This window comes from Etheostoma cragini, chromosome 12, assembly GCF_013103735.1.
Source record: "Etheostoma cragini isolate CJK2018 chromosome 12, CSU_Ecrag_1.0, whole genome shotgun sequence".
Classification (NCBI taxonomy): Eukaryota; Metazoa; Chordata; class Actinopteri; order Perciformes; family Percidae; genus Etheostoma; species Etheostoma cragini.
In genome coordinates, this window is record NC_048418.1 from 9836709 (window position 1) to 9854545 (window position 17837).

General features: G+C 40.1%; 1 protein-coding gene across 1 annotated transcript in view; it reads left to right on the plus strand.

Moving 5' to 3' along the window:
* LOC117954854 (microtubule cross-linking factor 1) overlaps nt 1-17837 on the plus strand; it is a 66005-nt gene that overhangs the window by 31324 nt on the left and 16844 nt on the right. The window contains exons 4-9 of the mRNA XM_034888884.1: nt 389-448; nt 1012-2394; nt 7628-7774; nt 10872-10973; nt 12059-12283; nt 15714-15884. Coding sequence (XP_034744775.1) covers nt 389-448; nt 1012-2394; nt 7628-7774; nt 10872-10973; nt 12059-12283; nt 15714-15884 — 2088 coding nt within the window. The remainder of the gene's footprint in view (nt 1-388; nt 449-1011; nt 2395-7627; nt 7775-10871; nt 10974-12058; nt 12284-15713; nt 15885-17837) is intronic.

Here is a 17837-nt window from a genome sequence, read left to right on the forward strand (position 1 = left end):
ACATACATCAATCAGTTATTATGTCATATGAGCTGCAATTTGCCTTTGAGTAAATACTTTGTCATTATTGGCGTACATGTTAGTGAACCTTTTTTTTCCCACTGCATTTGTGTTATGCGTTGAAATCATTACTTTGATTGTCAGTTATTGCGCGTGTCTGTATAAACACTGGCATTTTGATCTATCAAAATATTGATAGCATCTTAAAACTACAGAGATCCTCACTATTGAATTCACAAAGCCTCTTGTATTGCTTTTATCAGTGTGCTGTGTATTGGTTTATGTTATTTTTTGTTTCCCTTGCAGCACTACTGAATTTTGGAAGAATTATTTTTTAACGGTGTATATGATTACATGTTTTACGTCCCTCTTCTTTGTTCTTTTACAGACTGTACTGAGAAGACGAGGTAGCAGGGAAACATTTAAAGACAAGAAGTCCACAAATCAGGTAAATCAATTCTAAAAATATTATTATGTCCTTTTTCTTTAAATTTAAAACTCTAACAATTTAAATGCCATAGCCATTAAACAGTAAGCTTGGTGATACTCTATATTTTTCTTATTGTCAACAAATCCCATAAAAAGACCAAAACCAACAATGAATTGATAAACAAGTATTGTGTAGCCTGTGTAGCCAAACCTCTGCAGTGCTGTATATATACACACATGTTATTTCTCTGTTCCATAGAGCCCCATTGTTGTCCAAAAACCATTAAAAACACATCAGTGAGCCACACTGTTGCACTGGGTGGCATGTCCCTTCTTTACCATAAACACATACACATACAGTGTAGTTTATCTTCGGTCAGTGCTACACACACCGTCCAGCTGCACTAATTACTCACTAGAACACCAAATGTGAATTACTACATTGCTGTATATAGTCCCCACTCAATGCACTATACAAACGTGTGCTAAAAACTACAGTTTTGATAATAACAAATGTAAAATGTATCACCACCTTTATCCTTTAAAGTTTTTAAAGATTTGTCTATCCTATCACACTTCTAGGATGACAGTGCAGACCTCAGGTGCCAGCTTCAGTTTGCTAAGGAAGAGTCCAGCCTGATGAGAAAAAAGATGGCAAAGCTTGGCCGGGAGAAGGACGAACTGGAGCAAGAGCTGCAGAAGTACAAGTCAGTTTACGGGGACGTGGACAGTCCCCTTCCGCTGGCTGAGTGCTCTGGTGGTGGTCCTCACACCACTCGAGAGGCTGAGCTACGATTACGGCTCAAGCTGGTGGAGGAGGAGGCCAACATCCTGGGCAGAAAGATTGTAGAGCTGGAAGTGGAGAACCGCAGCCTACGGGCAGAAAACGAAGACATTCGCTGTCAGTATGAAAGAGACTGCTTTGGGAGAGAACCCTTCTCCAGCATGCCCTCGTCACCATACGGTGGTGATGCGCTGGATTCGGCAAGTGAGCTTCGTCGCCATCTACAATTTGTGGAGGAGGAGGCTGAGCTGCTGCGCCGCTCCATCTCAGAGATTGAGGACCACAACAGGCAGCTGACATCTGAACTCAATCGCTTCAAGTTTGGCCCCTGCAGCAGCTCTGTTGGCGAGGAGGGTAGTGAGGGAGGATTATTTAAAACTGGGAATGGGGGAAATGGTAATGGCTCCAGCAGCGGGGTGATGATGGACGAGCTTAAATCAGCCAGGATGCAGATCAATGAGCTGAGTGGAAAGGTGATGAAGCTGCAATACGAGAACCGAGTCCTCATGTCCAACGTCCAGCGCTGTGACCTGGCTGCACACCTGGGACTCCGCAACAGCAGCCCTCGAGACAGCGACGCAGAGAGTGATGCAGGCCGACGAGAAGCTGCTGAAGAAGAAGAGGCAGGGCGACTTCTTCTCCTCCACCCCAAGAGGGAGGGCCCTATTGGTGGCGAGAGTGACTCTGAAGACCTGTTTGAGAAAACGGCAACCACCTCAGGGTTGGGAAGCATCAAACCCTCGGAGGGCAGTGAGCTCAGCGCCACTGAAATGGCCAACCGCAGGAGGGAAGAACGGGAGTCATTCACAAACGTGAAACGCGAGGCGGAAAGGCTAGGGAAGACAGTGGACCGTCTGATCACGGACACCGACAGTTTGATCTTTGACGGCAGGCTACTGGTGACAACAGGAGAGAGCCTGGAAGGAGATGCAGCGTCTGGATCCAAACCAGACACCCAGGTCCTAGACACCATCAACACTCGCATGAAGGCTTTCAGCACGGAGCTACACATCTTCATGGAAAAGCTGGACCATGTAGGGGAGGGGCTGAGAGAAAGGACAGACGATCTGTCACCTATGCCAAATCTCACAGAGTCAAGCAGCTTCCTGTCAACAGTCACATCCATGTCCCGGGACTCTCCCATTGGCACCTTTGGAAGAGACCTGGTAACGGACTTCCAGGTAAGTTCAAAGGGTAGACTTCTTGTGTTCTTTTCTACTGATATAAAGGTGAGATCTCTCAGTACATTTAGATGTCTTCTTTCTGTGGATGCTTGGTTCTTTTGCAAAAAAGAGAAATATCAATAATAAGGTGGAAAGCCTCTCAGCCAGAATGGCAGTTCATCATGATGAGGAAAATCAGTATTTAAGATTTTCGATGACCATTGCAAACAAGATGTTTGTTTAAAATCTTGCGGATCATTTAGAACATTTATTAGCATCCAACTTCAAAAGCATCCCACCTGGTTGTTCAGACAACATCATGTTGAAAGTAAGACTGAAAACAATATCACACCAGATGGCTTCATTGCTTCAAAACCCGAAAAAAAAAATATATATAGCCATAAGAGAACTCACTGGTGTGTTTGTAAATGTGAGAATTGATTAAGTTTGGATTTAAATGGCCCTACGTATTTAGTCATTAGTCGACAATTTAAGGACAAACTAAACTAAATGAGATCCTAAGTCTGCACTGTTCGCAAAAACTCAGCTCTAATTAAAAACAGTGGCAGCACCGTACATCTCTAGCAGAACACTTACTATCCACAGCCATGCCTGTCAATGGGAATCTTATTAAGTTGTAGGCAAACATAGCTGTATAGCTATGTGTAGCTGCCTGTATGTAATCTAAGATAGTTAAAGGTTTTTGTAATAATTTGTTCTTTTCATATTGCCAGTAGTGCGACTCCACTGCAAGAAATAAGGAAGAAAATCCAGTCTTTATTCCATGCAAAAATGTATGAAGTGTGCCAATTTTACTCAACAAAGTATGTCTACAAGTGTCAGTACTGCGTACGTAAAAAAGCTCAAGACTAAAAGTTTGAAATTAAAACATTCTGGGGTGGGAAGTTAGAAAGAAGTGAGCTTACCAGACATCTATACAGTAGCTCCTCATCTCTGCTAGAGGCTCAAGGCTACATTAGACGCTATACTAGCATAACACACCTGAATCTCCAACCAAACTGCGGTTGAGTTGTTTTATGGGTAATGTAGGCACCAGGTTTTGACGAGGAATAAGAAACGTGCATTAAAAACAATATGCTGCATTGATTTGAAACTGCAAGTCTGGTAATGTTTCAGTAGTGCACCCTGTAATACTGAAAAACTAAATCTTTTCGAACTTTTTCAAGGCAGCCAAAGCCAAATATAAGGCATTAGAAGTCTGATTTGGCCAAATGAAGTTGGTTTTCTTGTTTTTCAGAATTCGTAGTTTGTGTTTTCCTGGACAGTGTTTCCTTTCTGAGAGGTCCAACGTAATTCTGCTAGCTCAGACTGCTGAAGCCTCACATTAACTTTGGGTTTTAATTTAAAAATGCATTTTTTCACAGAGCGAGGACTGTGTAATTTGTTTACTACTGTGGAGTCATTCTATAGCAGGTGGGAAGTTGTCACTTGTCAAACAGTAATGCAGGTGTCCTAAGGCGAGCTCAGGGAAGACAGAAACCTCCCACGGAGATAAAGGGCAAATACTTGCTTGATCTGGATTTTTAATCAGAATACAGACCCTGAAATCAAGGTCTCTTTATCTTTCTAATCTTTTGAATTATAAACAGGAGGTGTCACAAGAGTTGCCTATTTTTGATCCTTCAGTGTTGGCTTCAAGAATTCACTCAGCGTTGGATTGGTCACCCACCTAATGTATAGAAAAAGGGAGCTGAGATTAGACCATTATAATACAGATTATGATAGTAGGGGTGTGCAAAAAGATCAATTCATATTTGAATCACAATTCAAGCCCTACCGATTAAAAATTAATTAATAAAATCCCCAAAATCTTTTTTTTAAATTAAATATGTATATATATGTATATATATATGTATATTAAAAAATGTATACATTAGTGTAGGTCTACTACAATCACATGATAGATATATGGATACTTTATTGATCCCCCAAGGGGATATTCAAGCTCCCAGCAGCTTACAGACATTACACACAACATACACATACAGTACATCATAATAGGATGTTAAAATAACAAATAACAAACAAATCCACATGAATAATATGGATATATTAGTAATCGTTTTTGAATTGAAAATCAATATTGAATTGAATTGTGAGCCTAAAAATCGTAATCAAATCAAATCGCGGCATTTTCTGAATCGTACACCCCTTTTAGATAGACTTCAAAAATAGAGAAGAGTCTTTCTGCAGTTTTACAATCTACATGACACTCCCCGCTTCACTCCCCCTAAAACTATCTGGATAGTTTTGGTGCCTAAACCTAACCAAACTGCAACAACCGCTATCGTTTCAAAGGCGAATCATTTAGTAGGTGGGTCCTCTAGTAATGTGCACACGCAGATAGACCTACTTAGAAGAATCTAATCCTATTATTTAAAGCTTCAAGTGGAAACATTGAGAGACTCCTTGAGAGAACCCTTGAGACACTCAGACGTTCAATGCCCAAACAGGGTGACATAGCAGGACCACGCTCCAACATGAGCCACCCAGCTCTACCATATTGGCACCAGCACCACCCTTCCCTTGACCCACCGCACCACTATTGCTTCCTGCTGCTGTCACATTCACATCTGCATCTCCATGCACATCCTCATAGTCAGCAGCCCTGCCTGCCTTCTTCTTACCGCACTCACTGTCTGCAGCTGCCAGGGCCAAAGGAAGATGCTTGAGAGGTTGCTTGGTATGAATGGAGTAAGTACTAAAGGAGTTATAGCAGCTTCTTCCATTGACTCGATTCAGAGCTTTTCCTGACATGTTGAACTGTTGCACGATGACACCATGCCAGCATATGACGTGTGACTCATAAAGACACACAAATGGTGTAACTATTATTTTTGCAGTACATATTATTACACACACACACACACACACACACACACACACACACACATACACACACATATATACACACGGAATTGGTTACTCCCTGGTGTTGCCAAGGAGACGAGCCATAAAAATGTGTGCACTGTCTAAAATAACCTCCTATTGAAAAACGTCTGCATGGTGCTGTGTGAGTTGCCTCTGGCAGAACCTCGCTGGCTGGCATCCTGCTTTCTGTTCTTGTGTTATTGCAGCTTAGTGTAAGTCAACATGTCAACATACTGTGTACTCTTCCAATGCCAGTTCTCAGTGATGCATGATCAGGCAGACGTGTGTGCGTGTGTGCGTGTGTGCGTGTGTGCGTGTGTGTGTGTGTGTGTGTGTGTGTGTGCGGGCGTGCGTGTGTTATCTGATCAGCCCGACTGTCGTATGGAATAAAACAAACAGCCCCTCAAACATTTCTCACTTCAAGAACCCAATCTGCTTTGTAGAGTTAATAAAGTAAAGTTGCCTCCATACTCATTCTATCCAATGACTGCTTTGCTCCTCTGCCTAGGGCTCACTGGTTAGTCTGGGTGAAGCTGGGTGGTTTAGTCAAAGATAATCACTGTACTAACACCTCAAGCCTGTTCAAAGTAATAAGGCATTTGTCTAATGAAAATTGCTGAAGATGCTTTAAAGTTGTAGAGCAGTGGAGTTTTACATGTAATACGTTACAGATCAACAATAGTCACTGCAGCAGCAAAGAGTAAGGTGTGTATACATAGTCCATTTAAAAAAGTTAAGATATGTACTCAAGCGCATTCGCAGATGTTTTCTCACAATTATTATCTCAGGGTCCCATCAGTTTACTATATTTGTCCCATAATAACAAGAGCCGTATGTTGTAATTAAAAGATCTTGATCTCACAATTATCTCGTAAATTTATGGAAATGTTTTGTATCTCTTAATTATAGGATGTGGATCTTGAGATAATTAAAGTATCCCACAAACTGTTGATTGGTAAAATTATGTTTCAGTACCATATCCGTTGAGTAAATTTTGGATTTTGCAATTATGGGATCTTTACAAGACAATTGAAATTGAGACGAAAGTATGAATATGACATGTAATAATCATTTCCATATCTTGTTAGCACTGTTTTGTAATGATCTTTTTAAGTGTTGGAAGTGTTTTCTTCCGTAGTTGTGACAAAACTCATCGCATGTTTACAAGATGCTGATCGTGAAGAAACAAAAGAATCATTCACACTAATTACAAGGTTTTTAAATTTGCAATTATCTTGTAAAGTGTTAGAAATGTTCTTTCGCAATTATGGCTTATGTTCTTCTCGAACACGTGTTAAACTCACTTTATTTTTCTTATTTTATCATTATAATAACAACATTTTCATTTAAAGGTGTGAAATTATACAATTGCTACGAGATAATTATGAGACAAAAATTATAAATTCAAAAACAGTTTCAAGTCATGGAATTCATAAATATGAGAACATGTCTGCTATTGTTTTCCATTACTGAATCCTACACACTTATGCAGATACCTATTTGGCACGACAGCATAAAGTTCCTGTTAGCTAGGGAGAATGCTCACTTGCAGAAATAAAATGTGGGCACTGCTAAAAAAAGGGAGCAACCAGAATTGCAGTCTTAAAGTTCAACTAAAGCCTAAAAGGCCTCCAGTGTATTTTAAATGCTGTAATGTCTGAAAACAATGTGCATCGTGTAGGCTTAAGATGCAACCTTCCCTGGCTGACTGCTTCTACAACATACACGGCTGTGCACACAGGCAACACATATGTTGGAAAACTTTAGCGTGCTAGCTCTCGCTTTGCAGTTTTCCTTGGTATCTCTCAGCTGTTGGTTTGGACTCATGTATCCCTCATTGCATGCGCTTCATAACAAGTGTTTTGCATTCTCCCCCCCCCCCCCCCCCCCCCCCCCCCCCCCCCCCCCCGATTCCCTCTCTTTGCTCCTTTTCGTGTTCCCGCCAGATGTTTCAGCCCATGATTTTGTTCATCCTCACTCTCGTTCTCTTCTCATCTCTCTCATACGGCGTCATCTTTAAGTTGGTCTTTCTCTTTGCGCTTTTCTTCGTACTTTAGTCCGTTTGTTCTTCTCCACACCTAGTAGTCTGTTAGTTACCCCCGCCCCCCCCGTTTATATTTTTCACCTATTTTCTGTTTTATTTTTGTTTTTCCTCGTCCGCTTTCTTTCTTTGTCCCCTCAACCCTTTGTTGTCTTCTGTCTGTTATGTCCACAATCCACCTCACACATCCCTAATACCACCACCACTACCTGCACCCCTGTGTTCCGCTCCTGTCACCCATGTTCCCAACCCCTTACACCCACTATCCCCACACCTCAACCCCCTTCCCTCCCCTTCCCCACCCCACGTCACTCACAGTCCGGTCAGAGGGATGAGCTGGAGTGGCGTCTAGGACAGGAGCGTGGCGTGGAGCCCCAGAGCCAGAGCCAGGGTGGGGGCCAGGCCCAGAGCAGGGGAGCCATGGGACTCACTAGGTACCACAGGCCCCTGGCTTTAAGAGCAGAGGTCAGTGCCTCCCTCCTATGTCTCTCCCTTTCACCTGTGGGGTTAAGTTGACACTGACTCCACCATGAGCCTTGTACACAGGCTTTCTGTCGACCTAGACTCTATTTTTCAATCATTTAATTTGATTCATTTATTTGATTCAAAGACAAATCTGGTTTGGTTTCTTCTCTGTTTTCTTTTTTTCTCACGGTGAACTGTGAAATACAGCTCTGCTTGTGCCTGTAGATGCACCAAAAACATGTCATTTTTAATGTAATACATTTTTGGAGGTTGTCACATCATTGTCACGCCTTCAATGAAATGCAGTCAATGATACAGAATGCGTGTCATTATACTGAAAAGGACACTCTGGGCGCTTCTGGGGTTGGTTTTTATAGTGTCTGTTGGGCTGAGAAGCAGTGCACCATGGTAAGAAAGACCTCACTTGCCCTACAGTGAAGCAATTGATAACATTTACAGGTACAGGTCAATTCTGAGGAGTTGACATCACAGTTTATTACTAGAAACAAAAAAACTGAAAAAAGTTTTGTTTTAAATCTCTGAGTACTCCAACAAAGTATGACACACTTTAGAAGGTCAATTCTGAAGAGACTGTTCATGTCGTAAGGACCCTTCTCCCATCTCAACCAAAGTATATGAAGTGTCTCTGACCACTGCTGTATATTTTATCAATTTGTCTGATCATGAACTACAGAGGATAAAATGTTGGGGTTTGTTCTTGGGGGTTGTGATCTAAAGGCCGCTTCGTCTAGCATGTCGAGTGACGCTCCGGCCAAAGTCACTTTTTTGATGCTGAGCACAATTTCACTCAATTCACTCACTCTACTTTCACAATAAATATCCACTTCTATAGCCACTAATCATTATTTAATCATCATATATGTTTTTACATTTTCGTATTTCTTTCATATTCACTTCATGTGCCCCATGACATTTTATGATTGATTTCAAAGAAACAAAACGAAAGTCGCAAAGTACTGCAGAGTTATGAGGATTTATTGCACCAAATGTTTCAATTGTATGTTGTGTTCTTTGATAAATGTATCTGCTGGTGGACAGTTTGTTGTCCTTTAAAACAGTGTGAGACAGCAGCCATGCACAGCTACAGTATATCGACTTGTTAGGCATATGTACGCACTCAGTAAATCATGGCTGAGTCTGCACACTGCAGTCATGCCCTCTAGCACCAGTTCATTACTACCGGCTGCACCGTCAATACTCGACTCAGCAGATTCAACATATGTTAAAGTGCATCTTACACAGAAGTGTCACAACACACTTTAAACACAAAATCAAAGAGTGCAACCAAAGAGGCGAGTGGTAACGTTGCTGCAGCACACATCCGATCAGATCTGTTAAATCCTTTAGTGACTCGTCTGTTTTATAAACCGGCTATGTAATCGCTGGACACTGTAACTCACAAGCACTGCCTCATGCTTGTGTTCATAGAGAAATTACTCACTGTTATGTAATGCAGAGCACTGGCAGCATTACATTTACAGTTATAGCACATCGATTTCTTTTTGTTCCTGTGATTTCTGCTGCAGTGTAATCTGTGAGGTGAAATAAATGATTTGGAAAGCGGCTCAGATATGGCAGGATTAGCACTGCACTGTAGGCCTGTGTGATTTGCATTCGACATTGGGCTGACAGGGAGGTGATTCAGGGTCAGTACACACTGAACAGCTCAACTTACTGTTGGAGGTATAGTGAATGCCACAAGACTGAAGAAATAAATTGCATTAAAACTGCAATTTCCAAATTGTCAAAGTCTGCACTTTGACTTCTTTTAGAAGGGCAGATAGGGATGTGATGTAAACGAGTTTAAGAATCATTACATTCAAAACCATAAACATAAGCGTTTCATTTTCCTATGAGCTGTTTTTTCACCTGTAGTAAAACAAATCAAACTTCATGCATTCAGTTCCTATTGTGATTGCTGTATTTGGAAAATAAGAATTTGTAAAATATATATATATATATATATATATATATATATATATATATATATATATATATATATATACTGTATATACTGTATATATATATATTTTTTTTTAAGTGCATTTTTAGAAATAATGCCTGTCACAAGACAAATAATGACGTTTTAGTGATGTTTTATTTTGGTGATAGAACCCATGATACAGACAAAGCTAACTGGTCAGATGGTTTGTCAGTGTTGTGCGGCTCTTTACATTCACTGTCGGGAATTGTACCTCGTATTATTTCATGTGTCAAATAAAATTCATTGATTGATGAATATACAGTAGGCTTTATTTACAGAAACAGTATCATTTTGCCCATCTCAGTTTCTAGTCACAATTCTGTTAAGCCCAAAGTAAATGTTTCATCATAAAAAAGAGGCCACCAGCGATTTAGATAGTTTTCTAATAATACATTTGCTTTTATGCCGACTCTCATACAGTAAATAGAAATTTGCAGTTGGTTAGATAAGCTTAGCATTAAAACTGGATACAAGGGGAAACAGCCTGCTCTGAATGTAAAAAAAAATCTCGTTTTTTGTTTAATCTGCACAAATATAAAAGTGAAAAAAGACAGGTTGCAGTTTATGTGCCAAGGTGCTGGTTGGCAGATTTGTGTTACCTTTGGACAAGAAATAGGCTAGCTGTTCGCCCACATTTCAAGACTTTATGCTAAGCTGAGCTAACCGGCTGCTGGCTTTAGGTTTATATGTAGAGGGGAGACATGACAGCGCTATCAATCTTCTCTTTCCCAAAATATTTCTAAGATTCTTACACTTTCATTTGAGGTTTGATCAAAAAGCTTTGAAGTTGCTGGCTAAAGAGATATTTATTCCAGATTGAAATGGGCAGCATTAAATTATAATCATTTTGCTGCAGACTTTGCAGAAGACGGTGTAATGCGTTTGCACTTGTGTGAAGGTCAGATCTCATTGGATGTTTTTCATTCCCACTCAGTGAATCTTTGTTTTACACTGGAAATTAAAGAGAACAAATATAATCAAGGCGTAATCATCTCATACACAAATCCTAGTGATTTTGTTGATCAAAAAAACTTAAGTTATCAACATGTGATGTCATTTATCCCAAATAACTGTGTGCTGTTGTGGGTTCAGCTCCGGGACACCCCTGCTTCTGACATCCAGTTTCGTCTGGATCATGAACGAAGGCTGAGAGCTGCGACTGAGGAACGGGAGGCTTTCGTTTCTCTTCCTCAGGTACAAAAGTCAGTCGTCATGTTTGAATGCCTTTAGATTATGAACATGAGCACGAGAACCTTGGTATCACACTTCACTTGTTCTGCAATCTTTGCTGAAGTTTAAACATGATTTTAATTAAGTGTAACCATTGAAAAGGAAAGAGTTTTGCTTTAACATCAATATCTGCATTGTGTTTTAAACTTAGATCGAAGTTACACTGTGTGTGTGTCGCATGCAATTTTAAGTAAAGAAAATTTAAAATATAAACTTTTTGCCATTCTAAGCGCACAAAATCATACAGCATCATGTAGTGCTGAAACAATTACTCATTTTTTTAAATCAGAAATGCCACTAATTTACTTGCTCTTGCTTCTTAAAGGTACATTTTTTGTACGAGTTTCAATATTTCAAAATTCTGAAATTAAAAATCTTGGGATTTTGTATAGTTGGTCTGACAGTTTTTTTGACCAAACATTATCATAAAATATATTTGTTATTTAAATATCTGGTAAAGTTCCTTTTCAAACCAATAGACCTGCTGTAATATTAAGAGAGGACGTATATCCAAACGTATTAAAATTACTGGATAAATTACTCACATGTTACTTACTTACTTAAAGGTCCCATGACATGGTGCTCTTTGGATGCTTTTATATATAGACCTTAGAGTCTGTAGCTTTTTAGGAGAGAGAGAGGTGGGGCAAGGTGGAGGCTGAGGGTGTGGCCTTGACCAATTGCCACTTTGCTCATTTGAAAGCCATGATGTCTCTTTCTCATGTGTAGGCCAAATTCTCTGGGTGGTCAAAGCATAGAAAGGGGAGGTAACCTTGCTCCTTATGACCTCATAAGGGACCAGATTCCAGATTAGCCCATCTGATCTTTTATTTTCTCAAAGGCAGAGCAAGATACCAAGGGCTATTCTATTGGCCATTTCTAGCCACTGGGGGACCATAGGCAGACTGGGATAACTCAAATTAATGTTAAAAAAAATCAAAAAGTGAAATTGTCATGCCATTGTACCTTTAACAATTAAATATGGCAGTTTTTAATTAAACCTTTTACTGACTATGTGAATCACATCTTTCTCCTGTTCCCATCTGCAGCAGGAAGATGAGCGTCTGCGTTTGGATGCCATGCGGGGAGGTCTGGAGCTGCAGGGACTTCAGACTCATGAGGTGCCCTGGCCTCAGGAGAGAGCCACGCTGCAACAAGAGGTCCGCCTCTTTCGACGCAACACCATCTTCTTCTACATGAAGCTCAGGTGGATCCTCATGCACTGGAGGCTTGGTCGCAAAGACGACCCTGGAGAGGAGAGAGTACACCCAGAGGTGAGCCAGAGGTTTGACAAGATATGCATGTGTGTAACATGAAGACAAGAAGTAAGATAGTATCCATGCTGGTGGTAATAGAGTAAAGCCCGGTGGTTGAAAATAAAACCTCTTAGTGGACTCACTTAGAATGATCTAAAGATCATGGTGGGCTGTTCAATGGCCAGTGGGAAAGAGGGAATAACAGAAAAGATGATGCCTTTAACTAAACTGGCCAATCAACTTCTGTCTGTGTTGCTTTAAGAAACGCAGACAGATATGATGATGTAAGAATTTGTGATTGAGAAGAGCTCTGATAGTTTGGTGAAGCAGATATGATAAAGAGAATGGGAGGGAAGAAATTGCCAAAGCTTCATTTGAATTTAAGTTGTTGCAGCTGATTCTGGTGAGTAAATTTGAAAGTTGTACATTAGAGGTAGTGTAGTCCATGGTTTCAATGGATACGTTGGGGACTCTTTTGCTTAAGAATTGTACTAATGGCTTTTAGATATTGTGTCAAATGTCTGAGTCCCAAGTACATGGGTGACATATAATTAAAGTTATTGCTTTTAAAACCAAACATTTTGCAAATACAGTCGATGGTGCAGAACAATCCTAAAATCCTGGAAGCAATAAAGCATATCAGGTTGTGGTTTGATTCGGTCATTAGGAATGAGATGTTAAAACTGGCAACATAGAAGTGATGCATCCTGAACCACACCCAGTCCTGTACTTCCCCCCAGGGTGCAGGACTGATTAATAGTCTGGTTAATTGGTTACCAGGCTGATTGAGCGACTTCATTTGTTGTTCAGGTTGTTGGTTCAGTGGTCGATGCTTCACTTTTTGTTTCCAGTTGATTAAACTCGCCGGCACTGTGAAGTCTTTTTCCTTGAATTGTCGGTTGACTGTGACACTACCCACCTAGTTCCACCTGTTCATACTGTTATGGAAGTTTCTTGTACAGCGAGAGAGGAATTTGTTGGAAGTGAGACTTTGTTAAAACAAAATAAGCGTCTTGCAACCGTACATCAGTGATATCCTGCCTTATATCCCGTGCCACCAGAGAAAAGAATACCTTGTTTGGAAAACAGTCTAATCTTAGTATAACAATTAATCTTCCCAGGCAGAGAAGTTGGACTTGTTAGGTCTTTTTGAATCTACTCTTTTTTTTCAAAGTTCTCCACTGGTCGTCCTGTCTTAGCTGGAAAAGAACAACTTGTGTCTTTGGATAGGCTATGGTCTTGATCTAGGACCTGCTATGATAAACAGAGCTCTGGACAACTGTTTCTGTTAGAGTTTGTTGCATTTGTCCTTGGAGGTAAATTGCAAAGACAAACAGTCTTCTCCTCCAGGGAGGACACACAACGAGAGATTCAAAAGTCATACGCCCTGCAAAGCTTTGTGAATAATTATATGAATAATCAACACATGCATAGTACAGAAGGCCATATGAAATCATGCTCAAATGTAATTTTCCCATTACAATACCAAACAAACTACTTATGTTGTTGTCCTAACCATAATAATAATAATAATAATAATAATAATAATAATAATAATAACAATAACAATAACAACAATAATACAGTTTATTTATGTAGCACTTTACATGTTACTCAAAGACACTTTACAGTAAAACCAGTACATGCACATAACCCTTTGCTTTTTTGTGAAATATACTTTTTTCTTTTATCTTGGGTTTTGCACTTTTTATGTAATTTCTATAATACTTTGTTTCAAATAAATTTATTTTTCTCAATTCTCATCAGTTTATTCATGATAATGTTGTCATGAAACGTAATTTGCATCTACAGATGATGCAGCAGTGAGGAGCCCACGTGTTCCCTGCGTGATGTTTACCACTTGCCCTTGACATGACGTTGAATCCAAATAGAACATTTTCTCACGTTTATTTTTTAAATCCCTTAATCACATTACAGTTTCAAAGCGCTTCACAGTGCTCACATTTAGAAACAGTCAAATTAAAAGTCCATGGACATGGTGCTCTTTGGATTTTTTTATGTAGACCTTAGTGGTCCCTTACTGCCATATCTGAAGTCTCTTTCCCCAAATTCAGCCTTGGTGCAGAATTACAGCCACTAGAGCCAGTCCCACAATGAGCTTTCCTTAGTATGTGCCATTTCTGAGTCTGTAGTTTTTGAGGAGGAGAGGGGGGAGGGGGGGCAAGGTGCACGGTGGGTGTGTGGCCTTGAACAACTGCTACTTTGCTCAGTTGAAAGCCATGATGTCTCTCTCTCATGGGTGGGTAAAGTAGAGAAAGGGGACTTTTCCCCTTATGACGTCATACGGGGAAGATTCCAGCTCAGCCCATCTGAGCTTTCATTTTCTCAAAGGCAGAGCAGGATACCCAAGGCTCGGTTTACACCTATCGCCGTTTCTAGCCACTGGGGGACCAAAGGCAGGCTGGGGGAACTCATATTAATTTTAAAAAATCTCATAAATTGAAATTTTCATGCCATGGGACCTTTAAAACGATGCCTCTCAGTTTTATAAACTAGGTAAAAATGAGAAAGAATGGCCCAGTTCCAATGTCCTTTCATGGACTCAAAGTTTGTTGCTGCTTCCTGATCAGTATGCAATTGTCCCGCTGTGTTATAGTCCATCTCGACTTTCTAAATCTTTTATGCACTTAAGTCTACTATTTTGCTGAAAAACACATACACACAAAAGGTGAAAAGCTGCAGAGAACAAGTTTACTTTCATTTGTTCAACCTTTATTTATACTCTCTGAACACTTTCAAATCCATACAATCCACAAGTTACATTTAATTGGCAGATGAAATGCATCTTTTGCTAACTCCTCTTAATAAACACACATGCAATTCAGGGGGATAGCGCAGGATTAGCCATGGTACGGTGCCCTTGGAGCCGTTTAGGGGGTTGGTTCCCTTTTGCATGGAGCTCTGTAAGAGCTCTGTTGGCATACCGCTCTTTTTACACAGTTCAATTAAAGTAAAAATGAACTCTTTGATGACATTAAAAGTTACACAAATTTAAATAATAAGTAAAATCAGCCAAAGAAGGCAGGTGATCCAACTTTTCCAATCATTCCCATCTCTGCAAACTATTACCTTGTCAATTATGTGTGGCTTACCAGTATCTATAAAATAAATAGAATTTAACTTACCATTATTTATTTAGTATCCAGTTGCAAAAACTAAAAAATATCTTTGCACCAAGACCTAACAGTGGGTTCCTTTAATTCAAAGAAACCATACCTAAATAGATGCATGACTGTACTTGTATGATTGTAAATGTGACAGGTTGATTGTGTGTATTAGCCCTGTGATGGACTAGTTTTATCTGCCTTCTTCCCATTGCATGCTGGGACTCAGGGCCTGTGAGCCTAAAAACAGAATGTGTTGGTGTAGAAAACATGAGTGCATGAATTAAAACACAGGCTATTCATGGCCATGTCATCTGTTCCAGTTTGAGAAGTTGGAGGGAATCCCAGAGTTGGGAGTGATAATGGAGCAGGCGGAGGGGGAGTCGGATCAAGACGACAAACTGTGTTTACCACAAACCCCGGGGGACGTCCCCGACCCGGGGCCCATCATCCCCCTGATGTCACCTGATCGACACCTGCGGCATCAAAGACAGGTACTCACGTACTTACAAATTGAAAAAAAAAAACTCCAGTGACTCTTTCTAACATCCGTAAATGTTTAGGTTCATGAGCCATGCTGTGATCTAGAAGCTTTCTGACGAATACATTCATATTAACCTTAGCATATTGTGTAAAATAGAATACAGCTACAGCGGAGATGGTACAGACTGACTGATGACATTACCCCAAAACGTCACACAAATCTGTAATTACATTTTGAAATATCTGGCTAATCCAGTGACCCGAGATATGTGGGACACGTGGGATAAAGCCTAGATCTTCGGCTGATTAGGATTTTACAAAAAATATAATATACAGTTGCAAATATACACATATGAATACATAAATAAACAATATAACTGTAAAGTTGTAGTGCAAAGAAATGAACGAGTTGGGGTATTGAGTTAGTTTGGGCATTTAGCTCGGCCTTTAATTATTTCTCTCTCATGTTGATTGTGTTCAAATGAATGGTTGGCAGCCGGTTTGGCACAGTATGCAGATGAGCATTTTGGCCTAGTTAAAGTCGATTTTGTGTACACCCAGTTTTATGCTTATTGTTCAAACAAAAACATTGATTCTCAGTTAAATGCAAAGAGGACAGAAGGAGCGCTGATCTTCAGGCTGTCAAATGTTTCCGAGGAAATTTCACACAGACATAGCGTGTGTTGAGATTTGCTTTCAGTATGTCTAGCAACCACTTTGCCCCTCTGTAAAACTAAAGAAAGTACGTAAGCATTTTGGGTTGGATACATTATTAAGCAGATCCCTAAGTGCTCTACTTTGTCTCTCTGTTTTGATTTTTCCATAACATCAAAAAAATGTTTTGTACAGTGATCTGACATTGTTGCTTTACTCTGTGAGCAGTTTTTTAACAAGCACACTTAGGAGACTATATTATACTTTATGTATGAGAGCAGAAATGCAGACTTGCTTTAGTAAGCATTTGCACACATGGCTACTACAGCAGAGCAGATGATAATTCCTGCAGCCGGAGTGAGAAAATATAATGTTAAGCCACTCAGAGGTCATTGAAAGTTTTAAGTAAAGACTTGGACATGATTTACGAAGTTTGGCAGCTTGGTAAGGTAAAAATTCAGATTCAGTCCCTCTGGTGCTCACGGTGTTTAAGTATGTATACACACTGTAAACACTGTAAATCAGATGTTTTTTTTCACAGTGGTCGTTATTTTATCACATTTAGTATAGGGAATTCAACACATTTGCATATATGTTAAAATACTGTTGCTTGAAAAATTATTGATTCAAATTCCACATTTTTTCTTGTCATACTGGATTGAAGTGCACTGGCCTTTTAGCACCTGAGCTCATGTCGAGTTCCCACCCGAGGCTGGCAGAGCCGGCAGCGCTGTAGTTATGTGATTTTTAACTCACAGACTCTTTTGTGCTTCTTTGCCTCCTGGCAAGACCGGAAGACTCTCCACAGCAGGACCACTAGAAAACAGCTCCACACACTTCTCTGAGCAGGAAAACATGCTTTTCTCTTAACTGTCTCAAACCCTGTATCATAATTGGACTAAAATGAATCTGTATTCGTCCAAAGTCCAAGGTGCGGTTTGAATGGTGCGGTTTGGCAAGGAATGATAGATGAGAAAGAACAAGGATAAAAAAGAAGATTAGAGAGATGGAGAGGTTTGAGTCAAAATGATTTATATAGCATGTATGAAGCAGATTTGTCCCAAAGAGCTAAAGAGAAACAGAAGACACGGATAAAAACAAGAGACACGGGACGCCCCGGTTAGTAAAGCGGGCGCCTATAAGTAGAGGTTTACTCCTCAACGCATTGGTCCGAGTTTGACTCTGACCTGAAGCCCTTTGCTGCCTCTCTCTCCCTTTTCATGTCTTCAGATGTCCTGTCAATAAATGCGGAAAATGACCAAAAAATAAACTTAATAAAAGAAATAAGACAAGCCCATCAAAATAACGAC